This window comes from Grampus griseus, assembly GCF_964374135.1.
Source record: "Grampus griseus genome assembly, chromosome: 6".
NCBI classification, from domain to species: Eukaryota; Metazoa; Chordata; class Mammalia; order Artiodactyla; family Delphinidae; genus Grampus; species Grampus griseus.
The window spans coordinates 8,276,415-8,289,268 of record NC_139000.1 but is presented as its reverse complement, the minus strand read 5'-3'; the positions used below and the strand labels follow the sequence as shown (position 1 = coordinate 8,289,268).

The 12,854-nt window shown below is 42.7% G+C and overlaps 1 protein-coding gene across 2 annotated transcripts in view; it reads left to right on the top strand.

Annotated features, from left to right (window-relative positions):
* Nucleotides 1–12,854, top strand: part of GARNL3 (GTPase activating Rap/RanGAP domain like 3) — a 153,095-nt gene that overhangs the window by 69,076 nt on the left and 71,165 nt on the right. For both annotated transcript variants that reach the window (XM_082656442.1, XM_082656441.1), the window contains 2 exons: nucleotides 1,433–1,507; nucleotides 11,512–11,611. In XM_082656442.1, coding sequence (XP_082512568.1) covers nucleotides 1,433–1,507; nucleotides 11,512–11,611 — 175 coding nt within the window. The remainder of the gene's footprint in view (nucleotides 1–1,432; nucleotides 1,508–11,511; nucleotides 11,612–12,854) is intronic.

Sequence of the window (12,854 nt, the reverse complement as noted above, 5' to 3'; positions counted from 1 at the left end):
GCTATGTAGCCTCTATTGCCCATCTTCAGTCTATCAATAGTGTAATGATCTGATGATATAAAAGCTAAATATATACATAAAAATCTTCTTCATAATTGTTTTTAGAAATTATTTTGCAGGATATAGGTTAGGTATACATATAAGTTAGAACCTTATCATGGACACTCCATGGAGGAGGGTTAAGTAGGGTAGTGGTCAGATGAGGATAACAGGCTTCCGGAATCTGACTGCCTGTGTTCACATCCCAGGCCCACCACTGACTTAGATGTAACCTTACCTAGTTATTTTAACCTTTCTCTGCCTCAGTTTCCTCACTCATAAATGAGAATAATGATAGTACCTACTTTGTGTTGTTTTTATGAGAATTAAATGAGATAACACATGTTAAGGCCAGAGGAGTACATGGCATGTAGCAGCTCTCGATAAATATTAGATACTATTATTTTTGTGTTTATCGTGGGAAAAGTTTATCAATCTTTTTCAAACAATTTTCCTTAGGAAAAGTTGTAGAGTTTTTCCCTGAAATTTTTCGATTTATTTTCACACTTTCATATCTCTGAAACACGAGTAAAAATACGAGATAATCTTTCTTAAGAAATTGTGTATCATTTTACTGGGTAAGACTTGAGAAGTGCCCCTCTGGGCAAGTGTGTTCTAATGGGATTTCTGGGATCGGGAAATTGTTGGCAGATCTTTGCTGCAAATTTGTGGGCAGATTTAAAAGGTTAAAAAAAGACATGTCATTTTCCTAAGTTGCTACTGAGAAATCTAGAAGATTTAGGAGAAAGTAAGTTAAACCTTGAGTCGGTGATTTTAGGACTGATGCACCAGCACTGATTTCTTTTTAACTCATCTCTTTTTAGCACCGAGCTCCTTGAATGGAGACTGCCTATTTGCAAGCATTGCATTGCTGGAGCTAAAATGCAGTCAGGCAGCCTTGGAAGGGACTAATTGGCCTTTTGGAAACTGTTTGAAACTGAACGAAGTACAGGAGCTTTCTGTGATGTTAGTAGAGCCTTGAGTTTTTGCCAGCCATTAATTGTGTTTTAGGCTTTCCTGTGAAGGCAGCTGAACTTGAGACTTGGCTTTCGGTGTTGCCATCTGTGAGCTACGCTTGTCCGCGTGTGACGTGGGTTAAGCTTGTAGGGAGCATCACCTCAACGCTTCACTATAGGAATATGTTCACATTTAGATTTGAGGCTCTTGTTTTCCACTCTTATGGGTTAGGTGTTCCTCACCCTTCAGCTTCCTAAAGACTGTAGGGCCCACCTGTACGAGGGCGTGGCTGATAGAGCTTCCAAGACTGTGAGCTCTAGGCTGGGCCCTCCAGCTCTCCCTGGATTTGACTTACTCATAGGCAGATACGGACAGATGGAAGGGGCGTTGCAAATGGTGACCCAGCTTCCTAACTGAGTGCTCTTTTGTCCCCCAGCTTATCTCTAGTGATGCCGATGGAGCCATCCAAAGGGCTGGAAGGTTCAGAGTGGAAAACGGCTCTTCAGATGAGGTAAGGAAGTCTGTATCAGCACCAAGCCCACAATCACGGTGCCTGTGATACAGCCGTGAGCAGCTTGTGCCCCTCTTTGCCACAGAAGACCTGCCTAAGTGGAGCCCAGGAAGGGGTCAGAAGGGCTCTTCAGAGTTTTGCTTGAAGCGAGCAGGAAGGGAAAGTGCCGTCGTTCTCTGTATGGAAGGTGCTGTTGATAGAGTGACGCGCACCCTTTGAAAGATCTGTAATAAAGCCAGGTAGACACGTGAAGGTGGTCTGCCAGCAACGGGACCGAAGACAGATTCACAGCCACAGCACCCTTTGTGAATGGCCCCTGGAACCCTAGCTCTTACCCTTTGCCAGGCTTGTAGGCTTGGAACTGCCGTGTGAGCAATGTCAGGGTCCAGGAGAGAGATGCAAAAAATTACTTTGATTATAAAATGTCGTCTTTATTCAGAGAAGACACCAAGAAAGGAGGCCATTCCTGTCTGCCACTGCTTGGGCCCAAGCCCTCTTTCTGGGCTCTGCTGGTCATCCTCGCCATAGGCCACAGGGACTCGCCTTGCTGGCCTTTCTTTGTTGAAACTTCCACTGCCCGCTCCAGCCCTTGGAGTCTACCCCCAGAACTGCTGAGTGCTATCTAAGCCCCCCCAGTTTTTTCTTCTTTGCTGCTTCTCTGAGAGGCAGCCCACTGCAGTGCTTCAGCACACCCAGCTTTGGCATCAGGCAAGCCTGGGTTCAAGTTCCAGCTCCCCCACCTCCTAGCTGTGCGACCCTCGGCAAGTAATCAGCCTTTCTGAAGCCCAGGTTCTTCGTCTGTAAGGAGGAAACGGTCTTGGGATTATCGAGAGGATTCAGTGAGCTAAGCTTTTAAAGCTATTAGCGCTCTGCCCAGTGTATAGTGAGAGTTCAGTGAGAGAGAGCTGTAATAGTAATAATGGTTGTTGTTGTTCCCATAAGTGGTGCTGTATGGCCAGCCTTGCCCTCCTGACCACTTCCTTAATCACGTTCTTGGTGATGGGCTATGGATTTAACTTGAAAGCCACAGCATTCAGGAAGTTGTTGCTCATCTTCACCTTTGCCTTAACTTAGCAAAGCCCTTCACCCAGACGTAGTACCCTCACCATTGCTGTGAGGCAAAGGAGGCAGAGTCGCACCTTGGGCTGGACCCCTGAATAGGTGCCCACATACGTCTTATCCAGAATGATGTCAACTGACCTTCATAGAAGAAAGAACTCCCAGGGAAATTGGCTTCTGAAGCTTGGAAACAGCCCTCCCCAAATGGTCCTGCTCCTGAGACAAGACAGGCTTATCCTCACAGACTCAGGCAGCCAAGGGTGTCCCAGGAGCTAAGTCAGGAGCAGAAGCATCGAGTCCTCATTCTCCAGTGCTCAGAAAGCTAGCAGCCGCCAGGCCGAGTGTCTACTTTGAGCACCTAAGTACCGAAGATGCCAGAGGTTGCTGTACCTCAACACATCTTTCTGCTACCAAAATTTTACAGAACTTCAGCCCAGCCCGAAATGAACAAACGGTACTGGCTTTCCCCACCCCACATAAGCACAACTCTGGCCCCTGCCAAGACCAGTGTCTAGAGGAAATCCACAGCTCCCCAGAAAAACATAAATGGAGCCTTCATGCAGTCCTAGGCTCACCACGCACGTCGGTTATCAAACACTCCTGCCTGGCCCTGTCACCTGGCCATGCCGCATGCCAGAGGACAAGGTCAGGGACTAGAAATCACCTGTGGAGGATCATGGGCAACAGTGGCTCCAGAGTCAGGCTGCTGGGGTTCAAATCATGGCCCCACAACTCACCAACAGTGTGGCCATGGGCAGTTCACTTAACGCCTTTAGAACCATTCGGCGGAGTTACTGATTTAGCAAATCCTTGTGGTCTGTTACATTCAAAACACAGTCCTGTCTCAGATTGCTTCTGTGGGCTCAAATACTGTTTTAAATTTTGTTTCCACCAAAGCCACCGAGCATGAGTGCTCCATTGGAGCACCTTGGCTGGGTTTTATATCCATGGTCTTCAGTTAAAAGCTCTGGCCAGTGCCAGCGCCCGGCCTGGTGTAAGACGGTGGAGGAACGTGAGACTCAGAGGAAAAAATCCTGGCTTGCTCTGAGTTTGTTAAAGCAGTTAGTGCATTAGAAGGCTCAACACGCTGCTTGAAGTTTTTCAAACCCATGAACAAATTGCAAAGCAGTTTCACTACTGAGTTATTTTTCCTTTTATCGTTGCATTGATACAGTATGGATACTAGACCCTTATCAGATACATAATTTGCCAAAATTTTCTCCCATTCCTTAGGTTGTGTTCTCACTTTCTTGATTGTGTCCCTTGAAGCAAAAAAGTTTCTTAATTTGCTAACATCTAGTTCATCTATCTTGTCTTCTGTTGCTTGTGCTTCTCCTAGCGTATCTAAGAAACCATTGCCTAACCCAGGGTTGCTTGGTCACTTTTTAGAGTTTACTCTTCCCTTCGGATAATGTCAAATTTGTCTTTTATTTCTTTAAACATAGTCAGTATAATGGTTTTATTATCTGTGACTGATAATTCCAATATGTGAGGGTTTTTGTGGCCCTCTGTCTGTTAGATTTTTCTCCTGCATATTCTCATGGTGTACTCTGCTCCTCTGTGTGCTTGGCTGCCTGATTGTGTGCTGTTTGTTGTTCTTGAAGATGACTGTTTTAGGAATAACATAAGGCTTAGGATGCGTTGCCTTTTGGTACAGAGTGTGATCCTGTGATTTACAATAAGAAATACATATTTGGTCTTCGTACCTCTTGTTGGCACAGAGCTCCTAAAACCCTCGGAATTTTCTAAGTAATGAGAGTGATCATGGTGTCTTTTGTTATGTTAATAACTGACTTCTGGAAAGCCCCTAAGTTTCCTAAGGATGGGGGCTGGTCACCAGAGGAAGCAACCATGTGATTAGAGGGTTAGCGCTTCAGTCCAGCCCCAGCCTCCTGGGAGGGGAGAGGGGCTGGAGAGTGAGTTCAATCCCCAAAGGCCAGTGATTTAATCAGTCGTGCCTATGGGATGCAGCCTCCATAAGAACTTGAGAGGGCAGCGTTTAGAGAGCTTACAGGTGGGTGAACACCTGGAGATTCCAGAAGAGTGGCCGGCTCGGAGAGCATGGGCGCTCCACACCCCCTCCCACGTCCACGTACCTTGCCCCATGCATCTCTTCCATCTGGCTGTTCCTGAGTTATATCCTTTTATAATAAACTAGTAATCTAAGTAGTCAAGTGTTTCTCTGAGGTCTATGCTCTAGCAAGTTAATCAAACCCAAGGAGAGGGTCATGGGAACCTTCAATCTATAGCCAGTTGATCAGAAGCACAGGTAATCACCAGGATTTGCAGTTCGCAGCGGAAGTTGCAGACGTCAGAAGCAGTCTTGTAGGACTGAGCCCTTAACCTGTGGCATCCGACACTGTCTCCAGTGTCAGGATTGAGTTGAATAACAGGACACCCAGCTGGTGTCGGAGAATTGCTTGGTGGTGTGGGGGGAAACCGCATATTAGAATTGGTGTCAGAATCAGAGGGAGGGTTTGCATTTGCTTTTGCCAGACACCTTTAAACTAAAGTTCCAGCTTGAAGCTTTTTAAACCCTTTAAGCCAAGATACAGGCTGGAGCTGCAGCTTTACATGAGGCTGGCTCGTGGTCACAGCACGTCAGAGACACCTCTCCACTCAGCACTGTGGCAGGCTTCCTTGGAGCCTTTGGGGTAGAGGTGGTTTCTTCCTGTTCACTCGTTTCTTGAATGTGTAACCCTTTGGGGTCCCAGCTTAATGTGGGGTGGGTCTCCTATAGACCTACCTACTTCAGTGGATCCTGGGGGTTTGATTCTTTGCCCTCTTGCCTCTTGAGGTCACCAAAACCCAAGAGTAATTTTGCCAGGATCGATAGATATCTTCAAGCTAAAGAGAATTTCCATGCTCCACTTACCTCTCCGGGTTCCCACTTGCCTTTGTTTTGACTGGTAATTCCTTACTATCTTGTAAGCTCTCCAGTGCTTTTAAGGAGATGACTTTAATATTTGTATCATGCTTTTAGTTTCTTCAGTGGGAGGTTTGGTCGAATAACCTAGCTCACCATTACCAAAAACATAAGTTGTATCAGGAGCGCTCTTCCTATAATACATCAAGTCATTCATTCAACCCACACGCAGGATCACTTCTCGGTGCCAGACGGGCTGAGCGCTGGTGATGCGGGAATGAATAAGACTGCTGACTGCTAAGGTCCCTGCCCCCGTGGGCTCACAGACGGGCAGGAGAGTGGTCAATAAATAACACAGATACATAGGATGATTGCAAATTTTGGTAACTCCTGTGGAGAAAACACACAGGGGGCGTGTCATAAGGACGTCACGGTGAGGCCCAGGCTCCGAGCAGTGCTTCTCAGACTGTGTGTGGTGAAGGGCTTGCTTTTTTATTTCCAATCTGTTGCAGGACTCTCTGTGGTCCTACTACGTATGACCAGTTTGCAGCACCCCCTCATACAACTCACTACCAAAATCAGTAACATCCGATTGGTCTGGGTTCTGTTTAGGGAAGCTAATCCCCTAAGACTTGCTCTCCACTGCTGTCTACTTCATCACAGACTGTTGGCAGATCAGCACCCATCTGTGGACCACACCTTCCTGCCGTAGAGTTCATCTAGGCCCATCCTCCATCCATGGACCACACCTTCCTGCCGCAGTTCATCTAGGCCCGTCCTCCACCCAAGGCATGAACCCCTGCAACAACTTTGCCAACAGTTAGCTCCTCTGTCCCTGCCTGAATATATTTCCAGTGAAGGGAAACTTGCTCCCCCCTTGATAGGTTTTTTCCTCGGACACCAACCAATTCCATCACCAACTAAGTCCCCTACAATTCCGTTCAATCCTGACTGTAACCACCTGGAGGTAGCGTCAGACTCCACTGGTTTCAGGCTCAGTTCCACACACTGCCCTCACTTCAGACACCGGTGGCAAGTGTCAGGTCCCCAGGGTACCCACGCATCTGTCTAACTGGGCTACAAAGTTAGGGGTTCCCATAACCCCCCTCCTCGGGTTCAGTAATTCACTGAAATGACTCACAGAACTCTGGAAAGCACTTTACTTACCATACCCATTTATTACAAAGGATACAACTTGGGAACAGCCAAATGGAAGAGGTGCAGAGGGCAAGGGATGGGGGATGGGGGCACAGAGCTCCCCTGCCCTCTTTGGGTGCACCACCCTCCCAGCACCTTGATATAGTCACCAACCCAGAAGCTCACATGGGTAAGGTTGCAGGGTGGGGTTGAAAGTGCCAAGCTTGTAATCAAGCTTGGTCTTTCTAGCTACCGGCCCCATCCTGAAGCTAGCTAGGGGCCCACCAAGAGTTGCCTCATTGGAGCAAAAGATGCTCCTGTCACCCTTATGTCTCAGGAAATGCCAAGGGTTTTAGGAGTTCTGTGCCAGGAGCCAGAGACAAAGCTGAAATATAAATTTCCCATTATACCACAGCCCTAAAGTTACTTCCATTTTTCGGCATCTCTCATTGCTAGAAAGTTCTTTTTATTGAACAGAACTCATCTGTCTATATTTTCCACTCAGAGTTTCTATTTATGGTTTCTGGAGCCCATAGCGTAAGGCTGAGCCTTCTTCAGCATGGTAGGCCTTTAAGCATTCCAAGACATCTGCTGTTTTTCTCCTAAGACATGGACTCAGTTCCACTGATCATCACACTCCCTGCTGCTCCTTAGACACATGTGAGGCGGTTAATGGACCTTTTAGGTGGAAGTGCTCGGAATTGAACACCTGGCTCCAGGTGCGCCTCACGGCCACAGAGTGAGGCCGGCTCATACCCTTCCTTGCTGTGCACACGCTCCTCTTTTCATGAAGCCCGAGGACTCATTACGAACACACGATGTGCTACCCCCGACTCCAGTCTTTTTCACATATGCTGTTATTCAGCTGTGAGGCAACATCATGGTATAGTGGAGACAGTTTTGGAGTCAAGTAAACCTGGGTTCAGACCTCAGCCCTACCACTTACCAGTTTATGACTCAATGTCACGGAGCCTCGATCTCCTACTGGGGAAAAAAGAGAGAGAATTCCTACTTTGTAGCACCTGGCCTTCTCCACCCTTTACTTGTACAATTTGTATTTGTACCTAAATGTAGGATTCTGCAGTGTCCACACTGAATTTAATCTCGTTAGAGTGTCCTGTAATTGCTAATTGTCAAGAGGTTTTTTGACATCTTGATTCTGTCACCTGTCCTATTAGCTAACCCAGTGAGAATCTTTATATTACCTTCAGATGTGCTTATCCTGCCATCTGTGTGCTCATTCAGATTATTAATTAAAATGACTGTGACCCTCGGGTAGATCCCTGGAAACCTCCCTTACAGCTTACTTGTATGTATAATTAGTATATGGCGGAGCAGAGGGGACGATCTTTCAGCTTTTTATAGATCTCTTCCTTAGCATGGGGAGGATTCTCTTACACACTGTTGGGGGACATGTAAATGAGTTTGGGGAAGGCAATTAGCAATCATTAAAAATGTGTATACCATTTGGCCAGCAGTTCTACTGCTGGGATGTGTATTGTAGCGTTATTTTAAAATAAAAAAATAAAAACACTTGGAAACAACATCAGTTTCCATCAGTAGAGGAATGATTTTGAAAATTATGATTTAGACACTGGAATGCTTAGTAGCTGTTAGAAAGAATGAGGTACAGGTAAATGTAATACCATAGAAAAACGTTTACCATACAGTGCTAGACATAAAAGCAAGTTCCAGAATGATTCGTATGATATCATCCCATTTCCTTAAAAACAACAAAAAAGATAAACTTGCTTGTCAATATTCAAGAAAATTTCCAAAAGGTTACCTAAGAATTTAATAGTAATTGCTTCTGGAGTGGAAATGGGAGGTCAGGAAAGAAGTTAGAGGACCTTAACTTTCTACCCTTTTATGTTTACATATTTTACACATCTATACTCAACTGAAGTGTTTAATTTTTTAAAAAAACTATGTAGTTGTTAAAAGGAACAAGGTAGATCTGTAAGTACTAATAGAAATATTTCTAAGATTTCTTTTTTTAGTGAAAAAATAAGTTTCAGTGTAATACCTATAAAACTATCCCATTTATGAAAACAGATTATGTGTGTATATATACATATATACATATACATGTATATATATGTATACACATATATACATATATATGTATACATATGTATATATGTATATATACATATATACATATGTATACATATATACATAAATATATGTATATGTATGTGAATGTGTATACATATGTATAGACACATTTTTGTAAATGCATAAAAAGACCTGGGACTATCCAAACCAATCTGGTAACATGGTTATTATATGGCAAGGAAGTAGATTAGGACATGGGGGTTGGGGGGGAAAAAAGCATTTTAATTTTTGTATGATTTAACTTTTTTCAACCAGCTTATATTTATATTTGCAATTCAAAATTTTTTAGTTTTTTTTTTGAATCCATCTTCTTTATTGTCAGTGTTCTTTCAGCAATTTAACCTAGAAAGTGAAGGAAAGTCAGTTTAAAAGCATTCATTCATTAATTAAACTCACTCTGGAAGAGACTCTGAAAAATCACAAGCATTATATAAAACTATGGATCTCGTTTGTAGTCTGAGTGCTTGTGTTGTGTGGACTCCCTACTTAAAGTCAAATATTGGAGAACATTCAGATAAAATGGGGGTGTTATACATGGATTTTGATTAAATTCTCTTCACAATATCCTGGCCATATACAGTCTTCATCCTTCACATCCCACAAGTATAAATGTGGTTAAACAAAACAAAACAAGGAAAGCAACAAGGAGCTTTTGTGGGCTTTGGAATTTGATGCAGAAATGATTCAGGATTTCTCAGTCTCAAGACTCATTCAACCCTGTGGGCATGTTCAGGCACATCTGCAGCATAGAAGAATTTGAGTTCATTACTGCATAATACCTTTGAGCAAATGATTATCTAAAAGGGATAAAATTAGTATGGGTGTTTGCAATGTTAAACTTTGATTGTCTGGAAAATGTGCTCATCAGAATATTTCCTCCTAACATTCTTGTTGATGTCAAGTAAATACTGTGTTCCTGTGTAACTGTCACCTTAAAATGCTATAGGAAGTTTCTCTATCTTTGAAATCCTCTATAAAGTAGGCCATACTTAAAATAGTTAGGATTTATGGTGGTTATGTAAGAAGATACTTATTCTTGGGAAATACACATTGAAGTATTTAGGAATAAAGGGCTATTATTTATGCAATGTAGTCTTAAATGATTCGAGAAAAAGTGTGTGTGTGTGTGTGTGTGTGTGTGTGTGTGTGTGTGTGTAGAGGGATAGAGAGTAGTGAACAAGTGAATAATGGGATAAAATGTTAGCAGTAGGTGAATCTGGTAAAGGGCATACAGATGCTTTTTGCACTCCTCTTATTCTTGCAACTTTTATGTAAGTTTAAAATCACTGCCAAATAAAAATTTAGATAAATGGGTGTGGGTGCATAGGGATATATATATATATATATCGCTGATTTTTTTAAAGTCAAGAAAATTCAATAAAGCCACAATAATACTAAGAATTTTAACCTACTTTTTACCCCTTGATAGATTAAAAAGGCATAACATTAAATAAAAGACTCAGAAGATGATGTAAGGTTAAGATTTTAAAAAAGAAAAAAAACACTCTGACATTGGAACTGATTTGTTTTAGCTCCACTGCTTATATTTCTGGAACCTTAGGCAACATACTTAAATTATCTAAGCATCAATTTCCTCATCTGAAAGTAAGGGGATAAAATCGACTCTGTCTCATGAGTTGGTGGAGATACCACAGAGATAATTCATGTAGAGTGTGCGGCCTAATACTTGGCACTTAGAGCTCTTTCCGTGAACATCATTATTTCCAGAGCAATGAGAAAGACAGAAAGCATCTTAATTCACTTTATAAAGTAATATAACCCTGAAAGCATGACAGAAATATATACTGAAAAGAAACCTACAGATTCATCTCACCAACAAATATGATACATAAGTCATTTTTTTAAAGCCAGCAAGACAGTATATCCACAGAATACCTATAAGGGTGTCTTCCAGAAATCTAAGAACCATTTAGTGTAAGAAGAGCCAATGGTATAATTTATTACATGACTATGATTTTCACCATTTAACCTATTCGCTAAATAGTTGCCAAAAAAAAAAAAGCTTTCAGTAAAATTCAATATTCATTTCTGAGAAAACTGCTTTATAAACTTGGAATTGAAGGGAACTTCTTCAACATGATACAGAAACTGACCACAGGCATCCAGTAAATCACTAGAGCCATGTCAGAATGAGAAAAGAATGTTCCAGCAGTCTGTCTTACACACAGGGCACAATGTAGATGTCAATGGAGTTTCCAACTATATATTCGGTAAGATTCCATTTTGGTAAGAAAAGTACATATGTACATGTAGGGGAAAAATTTGAGGAAACCATATCAAATCATTAATAATGATTATATCTTTGGATAGAGGATTCGGATTATTCTTTATGTTTATCCATGTTTTCCACATTAATTGAGTTACAGTAAATTTTTAAAATTCTACAAAGAATATGAATTCAAATAAGATGCTGCCGAGATGTGTTCCAGGTGAAATGTGTTCCAGGTTACCCTGCCTGTTACAGGGTAACAAACAGAAGGGTGTGCCTCTGCGGGCACCAACTCCCAAATGTTGTGGAAGCTTCAGCCCAGAACGGAGAAAAACTTTAAACTCAAGTTACACTCAAGTTAGAAATCGCTTAACTTACTGGTTCACCTGGTGCTTCTTCCTACACCCCAAGGACCTTCAGCATGTTTCTATGATGTGGATTTAGACAGGTGTCTTTTCTAATGAGAACGTGTGGTTACAGCCCTGTTTGTACACTTTTAACAGTGACTTTTCTGGTTCTTTGGCATCCGGTTCATTGCTACCTTGTTTACTTTCTAAATAAGCCTCTTAATGGCATAACTTTGTTCCATTACAGAATGCAACTGCTCTGCCAGGCACTTGGCGAAGGACAGACGTGCACTTAGAGAACCCAGAATACCACACCAGATGGTATTTCAAGTATTTTTTAGGACAAGGTAATTATGTCATTACAGTGGTTGGGAAGAAAGGATATTCGGAATGAAAATTAGTGTTGGTATAATTTCTGGTACCCTATATGTGTGAAACTTATCAGTTTAGGGACACTGAGGTCAGGGCATCTCATTTCAAGGTCAGTTGTAAACTTTGTAGATTTGTAAGCTTTGAAGATTCAGCCCTAGTAGGTTTTCCTCCGTTTTAAATTTGTTATTTATATTTTATTTTATATTTTTATCTTAAAATTTTTTATTTAGTTAGTTTTTGCTACTTGTTTTTGTCCCTGGGGAGTTAAAGAGGATTAGATAGTATGAATGAGTGATTTGCAAGATGAGAAGAATTTGCAGGGCACAGAATAATTTTAGACTTAACAAGGCATGTACCTGGTCTATAGTGGGCCCTGAACACTTAGTTCAAGGCAGTGAGGGGGAGAAACGATTCCCTGAGCTCCAGGGCCAATGCAGAACAGAGAGGCATTACGCTGTAGGCTCTGGTGACCAGGATTTGTTTACCACTTACCATGTGCCAGGCAATGTGCTCTTGCAAAGGCAGCTGTGATCCCTGCCCTCGTGGAGACTATAGACTGTTTGAATCCTGGTTCTGCCGTTATCAACATAGGACCTTAACACTAGTTACTCCCACTTCTCTGAGTCTTAATTCCTTATCTGTAAAGTGGGGGTATTACTAGTACATACCTAGGAGGTTTGAACAGAAGTGTCAGTGAGGCACGTTAAGCCTGGTGCCTGGCACATACCAAGAGCTCTGTCATGAATAGTGATGTACATTTGAAGTGAAGGGCTCGTGTGAACATATATGGAAAGGTGGGAAACAGGAGCGTGGTTAGCGACAGAAGGCAATGGGAATGGAAATATAATCACTATGGCAGGATTAGAAATGGGTTAGATAAATTGCTTATCAGGCTAATGCATTTATTTATTTGTAGAAGATGTGATACTTGAGCTATAAAATGAGAGTGAGCAGACCCAAATGATGTCTTTTTAAATATCGGATACTGTATTATTCCAAGAAGTTCACTTATTTGACAAGACATATCTCTTTATAAAGAAAGAAATTGGGGGGCTTCCCTGGTGGCACAGTGGTTGAGAGTCTGCCTGCCGATGCAGGGAACACGGGTTCGTGCCCTGGTCCGGGAAGATCCCACATGCCGCGGAGCAGCTGGGCCCGTGAGCCATGGCCACTGAGCCTGCGCGTCCAGAGCCTGTGCTCCACAACGGGAGAGGCCAC